Source organism: Vombatus ursinus, unplaced genomic scaffold (genome assembly GCF_900497805.2).
Source record: "Vombatus ursinus unplaced genomic scaffold, bare-nosed wombat genome assembly UNPS02014798.1, whole genome shotgun sequence".
Taxonomy (NCBI): domain Eukaryota; kingdom Metazoa; phylum Chordata; class Mammalia; order Diprotodontia; family Vombatidae; genus Vombatus; species Vombatus ursinus.
This window is the reverse complement of record NW_020954576.1, coordinates 56333940-56353166: the sequence shown is the minus strand read 5'-3', so window position 1 is coordinate 56353166 and position 19227 is coordinate 56333940. Positions and strand designations below refer to the sequence as shown.

The window sequence follows — 19227 nt, the reverse complement described above, 5'->3', positions numbered from 1 at the left end:
ACGCACACACGCACACACGCACTCACGCACGCACTTTCATACACTTTCACTCTCGCCCTCTCACCCACCTGCCCTCCTGCACCCTCCTTCTGAGACACGCTTATTCCCTGGCACACTAGCACTGTCTTCCCCTTCTGCTCACTCTCGCCCCTTCGAATTCGTCTTGTTCTCTTCCGGACAGAGGGGACACCCGGGGCCCAGGCGTCTCCCTGTTCCCCTCCCCGGAGATGGACACGATGCCTCACTGAGAGGGAAGAGGTTGCGTGGGGAGGGGAGGAGAGGGGAGGTGGTTGGGCGCTCTCTCTCTGCCCTGTTCTCTCCAGCTGAGGCAATGCGCGCCCCGAAGTGCCTCTCGGGCGCCCTCCTCCCCTTCCTCGTCCAGTTCGTCCTCCGGGGGTGCCAGGCAAAGAACCTGACAGTGGCCGTGGTTCTGCCAGTGACCAACACCACGTACCCATGGTCGTGGTCGCGCGTGGGGCCGGCGGTGGAGATGGCGTTGAAGAGGATGAACGAACGGTCGGACCTGCTGCCGGGCTGGACCGCGGTGCACCAGCTGGGCAGCAGCGAGGACCCCCAAGGGGTGTGCTCCGACAGCTGGGCACCCTTGGTTGCGGTGGACCTCAAAGTGGAATACAACCCGGCTGTGTTTCTGGGGCCAGGCTGCGTGTACTCCGCAGCTCCTGTGGGCCGCTTTACCGCGCACTGGAAGGTGCCGATGCTGACCGCCGGGGCGTCCGCTCTGGGCTTCGGCTCCAAGGACGAGTACGCCCTGACCACCCGCACCGGCCCGAGCCACGTCAAGATCGGGGACTTCGTGGCCACGCTGCATCAGGAGCTGGGCTGGGAGCGCCGCACACTCTTGCTCTACAACGACCGTCCCCCGGTCGGGGATGACCGGCCCTGCTTCTTTGCCATCGAAGGGCTGTACGTTCGGCTCCGGACCCGACTCAACATCACCGTGGACTACCTGCAGTTTGCCGAGGGTGACCTGGAGCTTTATAGCGCACTTCTGCGGGACGTTCAGCAAAAGGGCAGAAGTAAGGGGGTATTCTGAGACACCATGGGAAGAGCCCCCTCGGGAATGGGAGGCCAGCTTTGACCCCTACATCACCACTCCTACACCCTCAGGATCCCTCAAGCTCCCGACACATAAGGGCCTCCATCTCACAACCATAGTTTGCAGCCGCTGGCCCTTTCCCTTCCCTTCACCCTTCTTCCCCGTTCGACCTCCTCACCTCTCTTTCTTACATTGCTTTTTCTGTTCTACTCCTGTTTCTCCAGATCTTTCTCTCCCTTTCCTCTTTTCTTCTTTTCTCACCTACTTTCCTCCCATTTTCAACTCCTCATTCCTTCCCTGCTTTCCTATTTCCCCATCTTTCCTCTTGTCACTCTGTGTGGATTATGTCTTCTATCCTCATCTACTCCTTTCTTCCTCGAGTTTGTCCAACTCTCCCATACTCCCTGTTTTCCCCATTTCCCTTTTCTCCTCTCTTTCCACCCAGTCTTCTGACCACCTCTCTTCCAATACTCCCTGGACCCTCTGTCTTTCCTGGTTATCTCTCCTTTCTCCACCACAGGTTCAGTTTCCTCTCTCCTTTTTCAATTTCCACTTTCTCCTTCCCACCTTTTCTATTGTTACTTTAGTAGTGGGGAGGTCAAAGAGTCCTTGTTGCCTTCATCTCAACTTCTTCCTGTCCTCCTTCCCCTGCCATAGCCCAAGCTGAACCTGGAGATACTGCTTACCTGGGGTGGGGAGAAGACTCTAAAATAAAGGATTCTCTTTCATGTCTCTTATTACTTCCATCGCTTCCCTCCTTCAGCCCCGAACTTCTCCATGAAATTCCGTTCCCCCGCTCATCTGACTCCTTCTTGTTCTCTGCCACAGTCATCTATATCTGCAGTTCTCCAAACACATTCAGAGACCTGATGCTCCTGGCCCAAGAAGCAGGGATGACCAGGGGAGACTATATTTTCTTTTACCTCGATGTCTTCGGGCAGAGCCTGCAGGATGGGCATAGCCCTATCTCTGGAAGGCCATGGCAACAGGGGGATAGGTATGATGCCATTGCCCGAAAGGCCTTCCAGGTGGGTATCCCAAAGTCCTGGTTAGAACCTACCTCTTATTGTATGATGCTATGCTGAAAGCTTATCCTTCCTTTTGTTTCCTTGGTCCTTGACACACTTCCAGAATGGGAATGAGGTTGGGGGCAGGTTATCAGGGAGTTAGAGGATGTATGCAGAGGAGATGGATTGATGGCTGTAGTTAGGGCTTGAGAGCCAAATGGATGACAAGTTAGAGGAATGAGGTAAGTCTGGAGCTCAGAGGTGCCTCAGGGTAAGCAGGAGTTTGGATAACTCTCTGTCAGTTCTTTTGCTTCTGAACTTAGGACTTTAGACTGACCAAAGAGAAACAAAGAAACCCAAGGGTGTGATCACACTATCCCTGGGAATGAGAGCCCTGTAGTCTAGCACTTTCAGCTGTACCCCTTATAACTTTCCTCTCCTCCTGCCCCATGGCCAGGCTGCTAAAATCATCACATATAAGGAGCCTGATAATCCTGAGTACCTGGAATTTCTGCAGCGGGTCAAAGATTTAGCCCAGAAGAAATTTAACTTCACGGTGGAGGATGGGCTGGTAAGGAAGCCCCACTCTGGCTCCCAAGATAGTGTCCAGCATCACACACCCCTGCCCTAGTGTTACCAACTCATACACAGCATACCCACCGCCCTTCCCATTACAACCCTCCCAACCCACATGAGTGCCATGCTTCCATCCTAATGCCTTTTGCTTTGTCCTTTTCCGTGTTTTTGCTCTACTCACTGTGCTCTATAGAATGCAAGTAGGCTGTTTGAAAGTAGAGACTTTCTTTTTTTCTCTTTGTATCCCAACCATCTAAAACTGTCTAGTGCATTTCCCATATTGGTTGCTTAATATTTGAACTGTATTGTAGCCCTGTTACCCCTACACACTGTGCCCTCCCTTCACATTCCTTCCCACCACCATATCGCTTGCCATGGTCTTTTACTGTAACAACCACCATATCTCTTCTTATTCTTCTTGGTGCTCCTGATCTCTTCATTACCTATCTAGGCATCTCCTCCTCTATTGCCCAGGTAGTGTCTCCTGCCTGTTCCTGGTCCCTGCTGATCTCTACTTTCTGTTACCACCCTCTTATGTTCTCACCCAATGTCCTCCCCCAGCCATCTGAGATAAGATGCCCCCTTACCACCACCCCTCCCCAACAGGTGAACACCATTGCAGCCTCTTTCTATGATGGGCTTCTGATCTATGCCCAAGCAGTGACCGAGATACTGGCCAGTGGTGGTTCAGCCACTGATGGAGAAGCTGTTACAAGAAGGATGTGGAATCGAAGCTTCTATGGTCAGAGCCTTGGGAGTTGGGGTGTGTGTATGTGTGTGTGTGTGTGTGTGTGTGTGTGTGTGTTGTGTGTGTGTGTAAAACAGATGGACACCATGATGTAAAGGAAAAGAAAGACATTTGAGGGGATTCAGGAGCTCCTAGAAGCTTCAGCCTGGAGGGGACCTTGAGAAGTTATCTCAATCAGCGCGTAGCCTTTATTCTTTAATTATATACCACAAGGAAGAACTCATCCTCCATTTAAAGCCCTTTTCCCCATCTCTTGGATGAGGACTCCATAGCTTTCATCAGGTCTCTATCCCACTGTATCCTACATTTCCATAGGAAACACATATAGATAGATAGATATAGATAGACATATATATGTATGTATGTATATGACTTTATATAGATATGATTCTATATATAACTATATATACGTATATGTATATATGTATGAGAATTCTGTTGTCCTGTGGTTACTTCAATACTTTTGTTCAGAGCACAGGGATACTTTTCTGTACTTGTTTATTATATGAGGACGGTGGGAGATTGGGGAAGGAATATAGAGAGTCAGAGGAGTCAGAAGTGGAAATAGCACCCAAGAGACTTGGGTTCAAGTCTTGGCTTTATTACTTACTAGTTGTACAACTCTGGAGAAATCATTAAATCTCACTTTCCTTACCTATAAAATAGGATGATGATCTTTTTGCTACCTATCCCATAAGGTTATTGAGAAGAAAGTATTTTATATACCCATAAAGTGCTAAAGACATGTGAATGGATGTGAATTATAAGTAGAAGTGCCTGGACCTTCCCCACCTCTCAGGACATACATCCCTTCCCTCACCCTTCACTCTATCCCTGCCTGTCCCAGGTGTTACAGGATACCTAAAAATTGATAGCAATGGTGACCGGGAGAATGACTTCTCTCTCTGGGACATGGAGCCTTCCACTGGTATTTTCAGGGTAAGTTTGTGGGGATGAGGGAGAATACCATCAACCCTGCCTGACAACACTATTAGATACTTGCCCTAATTCACATCCCAAAGTAGTGTCAGGCTATCTGTCACTCAATAGTAGCTGCCCTAAACATTATCTAATTTGCTTTTACAATTGGGGGGGGGGAAGTCATTGATATCTTTTGTTTTGCATCATCCTTGTTTCCAAATACATCCCTCTCCTCCCCTTCCCCATTAAGTCATTCCTTGTAATAATGAATAAAAAAGAAAAAAAGAGCAGCTGAACAAAATTAATGCATCATCAAGTGTAATCATGTACACAATGTTCTACACCCATAGTCCTCTGCAAGGAAGGGAGGGCAGTGCACTTTTATCACATTTTCAAGATCATGCTGCATTGTTATAATTACACAACATTCAGCTTCTTCTTGTTATTTCCATTTCCATTGTTGTCATTATGTATATTGTTCTGATTCTACTTCCACAATTGTATCAGTTCATATGAGTCTTCCCACACTTCTCTAATTTCCTCATTTTCGTCATTTCTTAAGGTACAATAATATTCCATGTGCATACCACAATTTGTTCAGCTATTCTTCAGTCAATGGGCAGCTAGCTATATTTTTTCTAATACTTTGCCACCACAAGAAGTGCTGCTATGAATATTTTGGTTTATATGGGACCTCTCTATTCCTATATCTGTTTTTTTGTTGTTGTTGAGTCATGTCCCATTCTCTGTGACCTGATTTGGGGTTTTCTTGGTGAAGATACTGGAGTGGTTTGCCATTTCCTTCTCCAGCTTATTTTACAGATGAGGAAACTGAGACAAACAGGATTAAATGACTTGTCCAGGGTCACACAGCCAATAAGTATCTGAGGCTGGATTTGAACTCAGATGTTCCTGATTCCATGTCTGGTGCTGTATCCACTGCACCACCTAGCTACCATCTATATCTATAGCTATAGCTATATCTCTCTTTCTTTCTTTGTATCTCTATCTCTATATATCAAACACTGATATAAAGATAGAGACATAGCAATCATAGCATATAGTATCAAAGTACATAGCAATGGTATCAAAGGGGTCAAAGGATATGAACATTTTATTGACCTTCTTAACATAATTCCAAATTGTTTTTCAGAATGGTTGGTGATTACAGCTTTACCAACAGTATGAGCTAATTTTCATTTAAATTTGTTTGACAATCTCTTCTGCCCTAGTCAGGAGTCCTACATTCCAGTCCTGACTCTGCTACTTACCTACTAGCTGTGTGACCCTGTACTTGAACCTTTCCAAGCCTCAGTTTCCAAATCCCTAAAATAGGATAAGAATATTTACATTAATTACCTCACAGAGTTGTTTGTAAGAAAATCCTTTGTAAATCTTAAAGCACATAGAAATGTGAATTTTTTGGTTAATGTAACATCAATAGCCAAAGGTGTTTAAAGTACCCAAAGATTTTAAGAAGATCCTGCACAATATTTTCTTTGTATCTTTCCCCATTTAATCAAGCAAATAATTAATTGATTGTCCCAGGATTCAAGGTGAAAGAAGACAATGCATGGTTGGGCAGAGGTTTGGGGTGGAGTGACGAAGTCTGGGGACAACTTTCCCATGTTCAGACCTGACCCATCATTTTTCTTTCCATGCCTTCCTCTCTTCCCCTATCCCCACCCCAGGTTGTGCTTAACTACAATGGGACAACCCAAGAGATGGTTTCTGTCCATGGACGTGAACTGTACTGGCCCCTAGGGCATCCCCCTGTGGATGTCCCTCCATGTGGCTTTGATGGCAGGGATCCTTCCTGCAGCCAAGGTAATTCCTTCTTACTCCTCGGGTTCTCAACTCTAGAATCCACCTGCCTATGAACCCTCTGGGATCTGGGAGAGGGAAAAGAAATGACCTCTTTCACCCCATTTCCCTAACAATTTTTTTTTTTGGTGAGGCTATCGGGGTTAAGTGACTTGCCCAGGGTCACACAGCTAGTAAGTGTTAAATGTCTGAGGCTGGATTTGAACTCAGGTCCTCCTGACTCCAAGGCCAGAACTCTAGTCACTGCTCCACCTAGCTGCCCCTCCTTTCCCTAACTTTTAGGAAGTCCTTCCTATTCACATAAACTGGAAGTCATCAGCTCCCACAAGTTCAACGATCATCTCCATGTATAGGACTCCCTAATTTAAGTATCCAATCCTAAATTTTCTTCTGAACTCCACTGCCATATCTGTGACCTGCCGGACTTTACTGAGGTAGTGGACTAAAGTGGAAAGAGCATTGAACTTGGAGTAATGAAACCTGAGTTCAAATCCTGCCCACTACCTGGGTGACCTAAGTCAAGTCACTTAACCTTTGTCTTAAATTCTTGTAAAACGAAGGAATGTGTTGGACTGGACGACCTCTAAATTCCCTTCTCCTCTAGACCTCTGGTCCAATGGTTTCCACACTGGTTGTCTTATAGGCATCTCAAAACTCCAGTTGCCCCAAACAGAATTCATTATAGCTTTCACCAAACTCATTCTTCTTCCAAAATTCCCTATTTCTGGTAAGGACATAACTGTAGCCTTCTAACTGGTCTCTACCTCTAGTCTCTTTGCAATCCAACCCATCCTCCATTCAGCTACCAAAGTGGTTTTTCTAAATAGGTTTGACCGTGTCACCCTTCTGCTCAATGAGCTCCCGTGGCTCCGTATTAACTCTGGATTCAACTATCAACTCCTCTGTTTGGCATTTAAAACCCTTCATAACCTGACCCCTTCCTGCCTTCCTAGTGGTCTTCTCTTTACTCCCTACCGTGCACTCCACAATCCGCACAGTCTACAATCCACTGACCGTGATACTCCATCTCTCACCTCTGTGCCTTTGCACGGATGTTCTCCATGACTAGAATGCTCTGGCTCTCCTTCATCACCTCCAGCTGGGTTTCTCTAGCCTCCTTCAAGACTCAGCTCCAATTCTATCTGCTTCAGGAAGCCTTTACTGGACTTCCCCAGCTGTTGGGCCTGCCCAGCTCTCTTCTGAATACATCTTGTATGCACCTTATTCACACATCCTCTCCCCCATTAGAATGTGAGCTCTTTGAGGGTAGGGACTGTTTTCGCTTTTCTTTGTATCCCCAGTGCTTAGTGCAGTGCCTAGGCATCAGGAGCGCTCGATAAATGTTTTTTGCCTGCGGGCCTGCCTATTCATCAATAACCCAAGTATGCAACCTTGGAGTCTTCCTTGACTTTCTCCCTCATCCCCGTATCTACCAAGTCGTCAAGCCTTGTCAACTCCAGCTCCACGATATTTCCCATTTCTATCCCCTGTCTTTCATCACGTGGATTCTACTCCAGCTCAAACCAATCCTTACTTCCAGACTCTCTATATTACACACAGCTGCCTAATTGATAGTCCTAAAACACAGACCATACTGTATTATTCCCATACTAAAAAAACATTGTTGTTATTGGTCATTTGTTATTGTTGTTTCAGACTCTTTGTGACCCAATTTGGGGTTTTCTTGGTAAAAAATATTGGAGTGGTTTGCCATTTCCTTCTCCACATTATTATTATTATTATTATTATTATTATTATTATTTTACAGATGAGAAACTGAGACAGACAGGGTTAAGTGACTTGCCCAGGGTCACACAGCTAGTAAGTGTCTGAGGCCAGATTGGAACTCAGGAAGATGAGTCTTCCTGATTCCAAATCCAGTGCTCTATTCATTGTGCCACTTCGTTGCCCTGTATATAGTTTAAAACCTTCAGTAACTCCCTGTTACCTCTAAGATAAGGTACAAAATCCTTAGCCTGGCATTCAAAGCCCTTCACATTCCGGGTCCTATCCACATACCTCTAGTCTTATTTTATATTGCTTCCTTTCAAGCTCTCTCCATTACCATCGAACTGCCCAGCTACCTTTTCCCCAAACACAATATTCCATGGGAGGTGGTATGGCATTGACTTTGAAGTCAGAGATCCTGGGTTCAAATCCTGCCTCAGACATATACTGTTTATGGACTGTAGCAAGACACTTAGCCTCCCCAGATCTCAGTTTCCCCATCTGTAAATCAGATGGTTGAACTAGATGGTCTCTAAGGGTCCTTGTCCTCTCTAGATCTGTGATCTCTCAGCTCTATATCTTTGCATAGGTATAGAATGCATGCCCTCCTTACTTCCACCTTTTAGAATCCCTAAGTTTCCATCAAAACATAGTTTAGATGCTACCTCCTCCATGAAACCTTTCCTGGTCCTTCTTCTCCCCACCCCCATGATAGTTCTCTCTCCTTGAGGTTACCTTATATATGTGTTGCATTTACTTTCTTGTATACTTCAGTGGAATATCATCTGCTTGGCCAGCAAGGACTATTTTAATTTAAGTTTCACTTTCCTAGTGCCTTTCACATTGCACATAGTAGGTGCTTCATACATTTGTGATTGAATTGTCATCTAACCTGAGCATCAACTCTTTCTGAATCTCTATGGTAGCCTCCCTTTCTACTCTGGAAGTCCTGGCCCTGGTGGGAAGCCTCCTGCTCTTCAGCATCCTGATCGTGTCCTTCTTCATATACAGGTGAGCAGAGAGGAGCCCTAATGCTGGCAGAATGTGTAGTACAGCTGAGGCTGAAGGGTCTGGAGAACAAATTGAAGGGCCAATTGACTCAGGGTTCCAGGGCAGGAGACGAAAGGGCTTGAGGGAACTGGGGGTGTCTGTGGGAGAGAGAGAGGGTTAAGAGGGAGTATCTTGGCTGCAGGGCCCACACAGAGAGAGGGGATCAGGATGTAACTTGCCCAAGAGCCAGCTCACTTCATGCTCAAGTACAGAAACCATGACATTTAAAAAGTTCAAGAGACATAATTTCTGGGTAATTAGTCATTTTATTAATAATGCTAGCAAGTTATTAATGAAATAGGTCAGTGGCACTCTCAAATGACACAGTCCCCTCATGGTTGTGGGCTCTTAGTTTATATGCCCTTGGAAGAGTAGGTGTTCCTGATGATGGAAATCAACTATGATTGGTTAATAATTGATGAGAAAATGAATATCACAACAAGATGTGGGCTCATCCTGATGTGGTTTAGGGGTTCAACGACCCCTCAAGAACTGAAGTACAGGACAGGGTGGTCTGGAATTAATTCACAGACTCAAGCAGTCTTCCAGTCAGGTGGCAAAAAGTTTATTGTAATGCTACTATGGTGGGCAGAGCTCCTTAGGGAACTTGCAACCTAACAGGAATGATGCTAAAGCTTATATAGGAAAAGTAGTGGACTGTGTAGCAAATATTCTAATTAGATAATAACATACAACCTTGGTCTGGAAACCGGGAAGGGAGATTCCTAAGGGCTGTATTTTTGATCTATTATGTCTGTAACAAGAGAGTTGATGTCTATAACTTGACCTCTGTATTATCCATGATAACTATGGGAATCAGTACACGATAATTTTGTTGATACAAGATAGTACAAGGAAAATTCTACAGAGGTCAGCTTGTTCTTGTAACAGGGAGAGAGAGTTTGCCTCACTGGGCCCACTCGTAAGTTATTGCCAGAGATAGGGTCTTTGAGCTAGGGAGAAAATTGTCAGGAATGGTGTTTTGAAGCTAGGGAGAAATATGGTCTTGGAACTGGGGTCCAAGTACAAGCACCCCATCAATACTATCACCCAGGTCTTGATTAAACAGATTTCTCAATTTCCACATCGCCTGCCTAACAAAAGGGAGAATCTACATTTTGCCAGACTTGTATGAGTAAACACAAAAAGTAGCAATCTCTTTAGCCTAAACTTAGAATTTCTTTTACTGTCTTTGATTAGATCTTTAGCCTGAGTAAGTCTTTGAGAAAGATTTCCCACACTGGTTGATTTCTGGGTGAGGAAGTAGAACAGGGGAGAAGCCTTGGCCCTGATTCAACAGTTACTTATTAATACAAGAGAGAAATAATCATTTCACTCACCTGGTTCTCCCATCGGGGTTCAGCATGACCTGTAGGAGAGTGGGGAGGTAAACAAGGAAAAATGAGGAGGAGGAAAAGCGTTTAGGACTCTGGGAAAAGGAGCATAGAAAAAAGGGAAGGAGAGTGAGAAGGAGGCTAGAGAAATTGGGGGAGGTATTCTTAACCCTTTTTGTGTCCTAGACCCCTTCAGCAGCCTGATAGAGCCCATAAAACCCTTCTCAGAATAATACTTTTAAATGCATACAGTAAAAGACATAGGATTACAAAGGAAAATAATTACATTGAAATATAATTATCAAAATCTTCAAAAATTCACCAACCCCCTGAAATCTATTCACAATTCTCTATGGGCTGAAGAACCCTTGGTGCAGTAGAAAGATCACTGATATAGAGACCAGGAGACATTAGTTCAGATTCCAGCTCTGACTTTTATTAACTGTGTAACTGTGGGAAAGTCATTGTATTTTGAAGAAACTCAGTTTCCTCATCTGTAAACTATGGATAATAACACCTCCTCTACCCACCTTACAAAGTTGTTGGGAGGAAGCTATTTTTCAAATCTTACAGGTCTCTAGAAATATAAAATATCATTATTCAATACTCAGAAACAGTCGAGGCAAGATATAATATCCTAACAAAGGGAAGACTCAGGAGAGCATGGCATCCCCCCAGTCTGAGTGTGTGGTTCAGCGCGTTTCAGGGCCTCTCTTTACCCCCAGGAAGCTACGACTGGAGAAGGAGCTGGCATCAGAACTGTGGAGGGTTCGATGGGAAGACGTACAGGCCAGCAGCCTTGAGAGGGCCCTCCGAAGTGCAGGAAGCCGTCTAACTCTGAGTGCGGTAAGCAAGGGGGGCTGCTTGCCCCACGGAAGAGTGGTGGCCCTGGGGACCTCAATGCAAGATTCTGAGGACAGGGGAAGAAGGCTACAGCTCAGAGGAGGGCGGGAGCTTCAGCAGGGCAAAGGTTGACTCTGAGGCTTTTAACTAGTCATTTGGTTTGGTTTGGTTTTGTTGAGGCAGTCAGGGTTAAGTGACTTGCCCAGGGTCACACAGTTAGTAAGTGTCTGAGGCCAAATTTGAACTCAGGAAGATGAGTCTTCCTGACTCCAGACCTGGCACTCTATCCACTGCGCCACCCAACTAGAGACATTTGGAAAGGGGCTAGGGGTAAATTTTAGAGGAATTTCAGTATGGAGAAAAGGACTCTGGGGCCGGTTTCATTGGGATCTCTGCTGCTTATTATTGGTGTGAGGTAACTCACCTCTCTAAAAATCAGTTTTCTCATTTTAAAAATGAAGGGTAGCCAGGCATGATAGCACATGCCTATATTCCCTGCTGCTGGTTAGGATAAAGCCAGTGAATCATTTGAGCTTAGAAGTTCTGGACTGATAATATAACATGACACAACACAATACAACATAATATAATATAATATAACATAACATAATATAATATCCAATAACATAATGTGATATAACAATAGTTAGCATTTATATAGTACCTACTATGTGCCAGGCATTGTGCTAAGCACTTTACAAATATTATCTCCTTTCATCCTCACAACAACCTGGGAGGTAGGTTCTATTGTTATCCCCATTTTATAATCAAGCAAACTGAGGCAGACAAAAAGTGACTTGCCCAGGGGTCACACAATTAGGAAGTGTCTGAGGCCAGATTTGAACTCAGGTCTTCCTGACTCCAGGCCCATTCATTCACTGGTCACCTAGCTGTCTTGAGGCAATAGAGCTTCAGTAGGACTCAAGCTGCCTGGGTATCCATACTAAGTCTCTCATCAATATGGTAAACTCCCAGGAGAAGGGGGCCACCAGACTTCCCAAGGAGGGACTAATCAGCCGAGGCCAGAAAAAGAACAGGTCAAAGCTTCTGTGCCCATGACTGGTGGAATCAGGCTTGTGAGGACCTGATGCATTTCCAGCCTGGGTGAGATGGGAAAATCCAATCTAATTAAAAAAAAGGGTTGGGGGAAGAGTTGAAACACCTGCCTACCTCACAGGGTTGTTTTGAATATCAAATGATGATTCATCTCCATCAGCCCATAACTGAACAGGAATCCTCCATCCTGGCTTCCTTCAAGTCTCAATTAAAATCCTACTTTCCCCTGGGAAGCCTTTCCCAATCCCTCTTACCTCTAGTGCCTTTCCTCAGTTGATTATTTCCTCTGTATTCTGTCCATAGCTACTTTGTACATATTTCTTTGCTTGTTGTCTCCCCCATTAGATTGTAAGCCCCTTGAGGGCAAGCACTGTCTTTTGCCTTTCTTTGTATACCCAGCACTTTGCACTGGGCCTGACAGATAGTAGAAGCTTAATAAGTTGACTGCCTGGCTGACAATATCCCATTCAGTTTCCAATTGAAAAATCTCAGGTGAAGCAACATGACTAATAGAGATATACATTTTACATGATTGCACATATATAACCTATATCAAATTGCTTACTGTCTTAGGGAGGGAGAGGGGAGGAAGGGAGAAAATTTGGAACTCAAAATTTTATATAAAAATGAATATTAAGAAAAAATAAACTCTTAAAATAAAATGTATTAAATATCTTGAAAAAAGAAAATCTCAGGTGAAGGGGGGCTCAATCCTTCCCAAGGCCATTCATTTCCTTTTGGACAGCTCCAATCATAGGAAGTTTTTGTTCGTTTTTTTTTTTTTAAGTGAGGCAATCTGGGTTAAATGACTTGCCCAAGGTCACACAGCTAGTAAGTATCAAGTGTTTGGTCTAAGGCCAGATTTGAACTCAGGTCCTCCTGACTTCAGGGCCGGTGCTCTATCCACTGCACCACCTAGCTGCCCTGTTTGTTTTGTTTTGTTTCTGATCTCAAGCTAAGACCTGTCCTCTCGTGGCTCTTAGTTCTGCCTTCTTGGACCTTCTTCCGTGTGATAGACCTTCAAATAATAATCAGTCAATCAATAAATTTTTATTAAGTTCCTATTATGTGACAGACTATGTTAAGTGCAGGAAACATAAAGAAGAAGTGAAACAATCCCGTTCCCAAGGAGCTTAGCAAGAAGACAGTTTTCGCAGACCCCAAGCCTTTAATTCTCCAGGCTAAACATCCCCAGTTCCATCGCCTGGTCCTCATAGCTTGTGGCTTCCGTTTCTCTCTCCATTCTGATCGCCCTTCTCGAGATGTGCTCCAGTCCATCAATGTCCTGTGACAAAGTTGGCACCCAGGATTGATTACCATAGTCTAGCTGTGGTCTGATGTCAAAGGCAGACTATCGTGGGACTATCACTTTCCTTGTTCTCAATCCTCTACCTCTTTTGATACAGACTACATCCAACTTTTGGGGTTGCTGTGTCCTACCCGGTTTTGAGACCTGGCTGGTTTAATATCTAACTTGCTGCGTGACCTTTGACAAGTCATTCAACATCTCTGAGACTATTTACTCACCTATAAAATGGAGTTAATGATAGTCAAGTTGCCCTGCCTGCCTCAAAGAGTCATTGATAGTGGGAGGAATGAAACCTTAGTATCCTGCTTTATTTTCACCACTTTTTTCAATGTTTTTCCCTTGGGCCCAGAGGGGGAAAAAATTCAATGAGAAAATAAAACCACATTAGAGTTCTCCTAGACCATACAGGGATCCAATGAGATAACGGATGGGAAGACACTAACTACATAGGAGAAGTGGACCAGGGCAGGAGTAGACAGGACTGGAATGGTAATAACTAGGACTGGAGGGATTGGGATGACCAGGATGGAACCTGGAGAGGGAGTTTGCCCTTTGTGGGTTTAGAGCTGATCACTCTTGACATGCATATACATTCCTGCAGAGAGGATCTAACTATGGTTCCCTGCTGACCACTGAAGGCCAGTTCCAGATTTATGCCAAGACGGCCTATTACAAGGTAGAGGGCCTGGGTTGTGACCCCTGGGATCTCTGCTTCCTGGGGACTAGAGTGGAGGAAGATTGGAGTTCTTTGGCTGGGGCATTGGATAGGGGAATCAGTTGGGGCTGGCAGGAAGGAGGACGGGGGACCCATAACCTATCTTATACTAAATTTCCTTTTCTTTGTCCAGGGCAATCTTGTGGCTATAAAACATGTGAACCGGAAGCGCATTGACCTGACCCGAAAAGTCCTGTTTGAATTAAAACATGTAATATGGGGTGGGGGAGCTAGTTATTAGGAAGGAAATCCTAGGGAGGATATGGGAGAGGTGCCTAGTGGAAGGGGTTGGGTTTGGCACTATAGGGCTTTCTGGGAAATGGAGATCCAGAGATCATTGGAAGAGAGATAGGAGAGTCATAGGAAAGTCACCTATTTAGTGGGAGATTGGCAAAGACTGAGAAGTATAGAGGGACCATGGAACTTGCAGGGACTAGATGGAAAGGGAAGCTGGCTTGGGGGGAAGAGAGACTCCAGTAGCATTTTTGCTGTTACTTACCTCCAGATGCGAGATGTACAGAATGAACACCTAACAAGATTTGTGGGTGCTTGTACTGACCCTCCCAATATCTGTATCCTCACTGAATATTGTCCACGAGGGAGCCTTCAGGTGAGAGGGCACAGGGAAAGGAGGGGACGTGGAAAGGATGAATGGTGGAGATGGATGAAAACCCAACATCCAAGGAGGACAGAGTCAGAATGGGGGATTCTGCATGGGATGGAGGATGACGAGGAGGTGGTTCCATGATGGGAGGCAGAGTTGGGGAATGATGTGGGCAAATAGGCTGACTTTCTCAGGCTTCCCTGGATGCTCACCCTACAGGATATCTTGGAGAATGAGAGTATTACCTTGGACTGGATGTTCCGATACTCACTCACACATGACATTGTTAAGGTGTGTCCCCATGCTTCATTTAAAGAGGAGGAGGTATGAAGGGGAATGAGAGTAGGAACAGTAGGGTTGCTCTCAGCTGTGGTATAATGGGAAAGAACATTGCATTTGAAGTCAGGAGAGGAGAAGACCAGGATTTAAATTTCTGTTCTTCTACTGATGGGCAAGTGCTTCCTCGGTAAAAGGAGAAGTTGAATTAGATAATCTCTTAGGTCCTTCTCAAATGTAAGATTGTATGACCCTATATTTGGGGATCCAATTCAATTCAATAAACATTGAAAAAGGGCAAATGGAGTTAGACTCTGGGAATACAAAGAGAGCTCACCTCCTTGCCTCTGCCCATCCCAGGGAATGCTATTTCTGCATAATGGTGCCATTTGCTCCCATGGGAACCTCAAGTCATCTAACTGCGTAGTAGACGGGCGCTTCGTGCTCAAGATCACAGACTATGGATTGGAGAGCTTCCGGGTGCCAGAGCCAGAGCACAGCTATACTCTCTATGCCAGTGAGACCTTGCCCTTAAGTGCTTGACTCTAGCCTTAAGAATATGAATGCCCTCTAAGTCAAGGAGATTGACCACTGACTTCTGATGACCTTGTCTAAGTAACTACCCTCTCTGAACCTCAGTTTCCTCATTTGTAAAATGTAGAGTTGGACTAGATTACCTAAAATATCTTTTGACCTCAGGTGTGAGTACAATCACAGATTGGATGCTAGTGAGTTAAACTGTTGACCCATGATGACCCCAGCCCTCTTCATCTATGAAAGTCAAAACCCCAACTCCTATGACCTAACCCCAATGTCTCCCCCTTCATTCCTAAGCTGTGGAGGGCCTCTGTAACCACCCTCTGTGACCTTTGACTTCTGACCCCCAGAGAAGCTGTGGACAGCCCCTGAGCTACTTCGAATGGCAGCCCCTCCTGCCCAGGGCACCCAGGCAGGTGACATTTACAGTTTCGGGATCATCCTTCAGGAGATAGCTCTTCGAAGGGGGGTGTTCCATATGGAGGGAATGGACCTCAGTCCCAAAGGTGAAAAGACCACCTTTTTGCTATGTCTTCCCATCCCCACACTCAGCCCTGGCACTGACTTTAGCCCCAAGGGAGATATTCCTTCCCCTGAAAGATAAAAAAAAGGAAAGAAAGAAAGAAAGAAAAATTGTCCAAATCTCCTTTCTCTGATTGATCTCAATTCCAAGGAGAGAATCCTCAGATTTTCCCCTAATACTCAATGTCCTATCATCAGCTTTCTTCATCCCTTCATCTCTCCTCTATACATCCAGAGACTGATTCACCTTCAATTTAACTCCTAACCCCTCAGCATCTTTTCCATGGGCTACCTACTCTAACTCCTTGGCCCCAGACCCTTGAATATGCTGTCCTCCCTTACCCATGATACCACCCACCCAGGGCTATGCATTAAGCCCCCAGAAAGTCCTGTCTCATGTCCACCAGCCCACAAGGTCGTTCCCTGGCTGAAAGATACTCCTTCCCCGCTCCAATCATTTATGCAGAAATCATCGAGCGCATAGTCCGAGGGGAAGAGCCCCCATTCCGGCCATCGCTGGCCCTTCACTGCCACCTGGAGGAGCTGGGGCAGCTGATGCAGAAGTGCTGGGCTGAAGACCCCCAGGAGCGTCCCCCCTTCCAGCAGATCCGCCTCATGTTGCGGAAGTTCAACAGGTCTTCACTTTCCCAAATACACACTCTGTCCCCACCCCTCAGCCTATCGCTTCTTGCCAGCTCTGTCTCTCATCCATTTCTCCTAGTCCTATTCTGTCCATTATCCCCTTTCACCCTCCTCCTTATTCATTTTATTTCCATCCTTCTTTTCCTCCATCCTTCATTCCTCCACCTGTTCATCCTCCCTCCCCCTATTTCTCATTCTCTTCTCCATCCCTTTCCCTTTTTCCTCCCCATCCCTCCTCTCCCTTCCCACTTTCCCCCCATACCCTTCCATCCTTCTCCTCCAACTCCCATTTACTCATCCCTACCTATATCATAGGGTTGTTGTGAGGAAAACACCTTACAAAATTGAGAAGCGTATTAAACGTTGCTTTATTATCTCCTCTTTCTTTTTTCCTCATTCCTTAAAGAACTACATAAACATCAGTTATGATTGCCCCCCCATTCCATCTCCTACTATCTCCTCTATCCCTTCCATCTTCCCTCCTCCTTTATCCCCTTCCGTTCATCCTCTCCTTTCCTCCTCTCTCTCTCCTCCCATTCCTTTCCACTCCCTCTTACTCTATCCCTCCTCCTCTTGAATTATTACTCCTCTTCCACCTAGCATTAGCCCAGGTATGTTGTGAAGCTCAAATCAGATAATGGATATAAAGCACTCTGCAAACCTCAAGACATTATATAAATTCCAGTTATAATAACAAAAATAATTATTATCATTATTATTGTTGTTAGCCTGTAATCACCAGGCCTCCAGTCTGACAATAACTTCATTTCCCAAGCCTTCTACTTCAACCCTGCTGAGCCCAAGCAATGCTTATAGACCAATACAGAGGTATGCTGATAAATGTTTAACAACCAGGCTATCCTGGAAAATAAACAAACCCATCTATGCACATACTTTGAAATCTAATGTGCATTAACACTTTTTCAAGCCTAGACAATCAACAACACAATGAATCAAGCCAATTTGTAGCAATTGCCAATTTCTGAGGTATAAATGCCAACACTGAAAATTTCACAATTTGAGTCAGCACTAGCTCCAACACACTCTTGTATGACCTTTTCTACTCCCTTCTACCCTTTTCCTTTTTAAATTGATGGCTTTTATCTTTATATCACAGTTATTTTTTACCACCACCCTCTAGATTGAACCCTCCCTTCTGACAATGGAAAATAATTTAGCAAAATATATGATACCAAGTCTTTTTCTGACAACATATCCAATATTCTGCCCTAGTAGTCTCTGTTGTGAAGGAGGAGGTATATTTTATTATTCTCCTTCAGGACTTTCATTATTTTTTTCCTCATTATTCTGAGTTCAGCTTCCTTTTTGTGATCTTTTCGTTTATCTTGGCGTCATTATCACGTATATCGTCTCTCACGTCTACCTATTTTGCTGTGTATCAGTTGATATAAATCTGCCCATGTTTCTCTGAATTCCTCACATTCTGCATTTCTTGCTACAAAAGAATACTCAATTCGTAAGTCATAGTTTTTTCAGCCATCACCTACTTTGTTTCCAGATCTTTGCTATCACAGAGTGCTGCTATCAACTTAGTTTATTTTGGACTTTTGTTTCTGTCCTTGGAGTATATGCCCCAGTAGTGGGATTTCTGGGTCAAAGGGTACGAATGGTTTCAGCACTTCTTTTGCATAAATACAAATTGAAGTCCCAAATGACTAGACCACTTCACAACTCTATCAATAATGCATCATTATGCCTGTTTTCCCATGGCCCCTCTAACGTGGATTTCTCGTCTTTTCTCGTCTTTGCCAATTTGTAGCACATTTGATGAAAACTCAGAATTGTTTTAATTCACACTTTTCTTACTGTCACTCCTTTGGAGCATGTTTTCATGTGGTTACAGTCCTCCTTTCCTTCATCTCCCTCTCCCTCCACCCCTCCTCTTTCACTGCCCTTCACCTCCTACTTTCCTCCTCCCCTCCTTCCTCATAGTTCTCTTCCTCCATAATCCTTCACCCACCACCCACCGCCATCTCAGTCTATCCTGTAGGCTGCTCTATCTCAAACCCTATCCCAGATTCCAGGTGTGGTAGTGGGCTGGCATTAAAGGCTTCTGGGTGTTTTCTCCAATGCTGATGGGGTTCTTGGTAAGTGGTAGAAGAGGTTGGACTCCAGTTCTTTACACACCCCTACAAACACACACACACACACACATAAAGTTCCTTTGCCCTTTAACCTCAAGCCTTCCTCCATCCCTCACCCCCACCCCCTTTCCTGTCCTGTACCCAGGGAGAACAGCAGCAACATCCTAGACAACTTGCTTTCAAGAATGGAGCAGTATGCCAACAATCTGGAGGAGCTGGTGGAGGAGCGAACGCAGGCCTACCTGGATGAGAAGCGGAAGGCTGAGGCCCTGCTCTACCAGATTCTGCCCCAGTACTTGCCTTGGGATTGCCAGTGTCCTCTCAAATTCTACCCCTGTAGAACCTCTTTCTTTCTTTCTTTCTTTCTTTCTTT

General features: G+C 45.0%; 1 protein-coding gene across 2 annotated transcripts in view; it reads left to right on the top strand.

Moving 5' to 3' along the window:
• The first annotated feature begins 7 nt into the window (after positions 1–7).
• LOC114050073 (atrial natriuretic peptide receptor 1-like) overlaps positions 8–19227 on the top strand; it is a 22970-nt gene continuing 3750 nt past the window's right edge. Inside the window, exons 1-16 of one of the 2 annotated variants that reach the window (XM_027871622.1) lie at positions 8–1037; positions 1886–2085; positions 2522–2635; positions 3247–3382; positions 4236–4327; positions 6001–6136; positions 8788–8872; positions 10971–11091; positions 14055–14129; positions 14302–14379; positions 14674–14778; positions 14992–15063; positions 15409–15565; positions 15936–16091; positions 16574–16742; positions 19000–19146. In XM_027871622.1, the coding sequence (XP_027727423.1) occupies positions 332–1037; positions 1886–2085; positions 2522–2635; positions 3247–3382; positions 4236–4327; positions 6001–6136; positions 8788–8872; positions 10971–11091; positions 14055–14129; positions 14302–14379; positions 14674–14778; positions 14992–15063; positions 15409–15565; positions 15936–16091; positions 16574–16742; positions 19000–19146 (2549 nt within the window). In that variant the 5' untranslated portion in view covers positions 8–331. The remainder of the gene's footprint in view (positions 1038–1885; positions 2086–2521; positions 2636–3246; positions 3383–4235; positions 4328–6000; positions 6137–8787; positions 8873–10970; positions 11092–14054; positions 14130–14301; positions 14380–14673; positions 14779–14991; positions 15064–15408; positions 15566–15935; positions 16092–16573; positions 16743–18999; positions 19147–19227) is intronic. The other variant, XM_027871623.1, reaches the window with a different exon arrangement.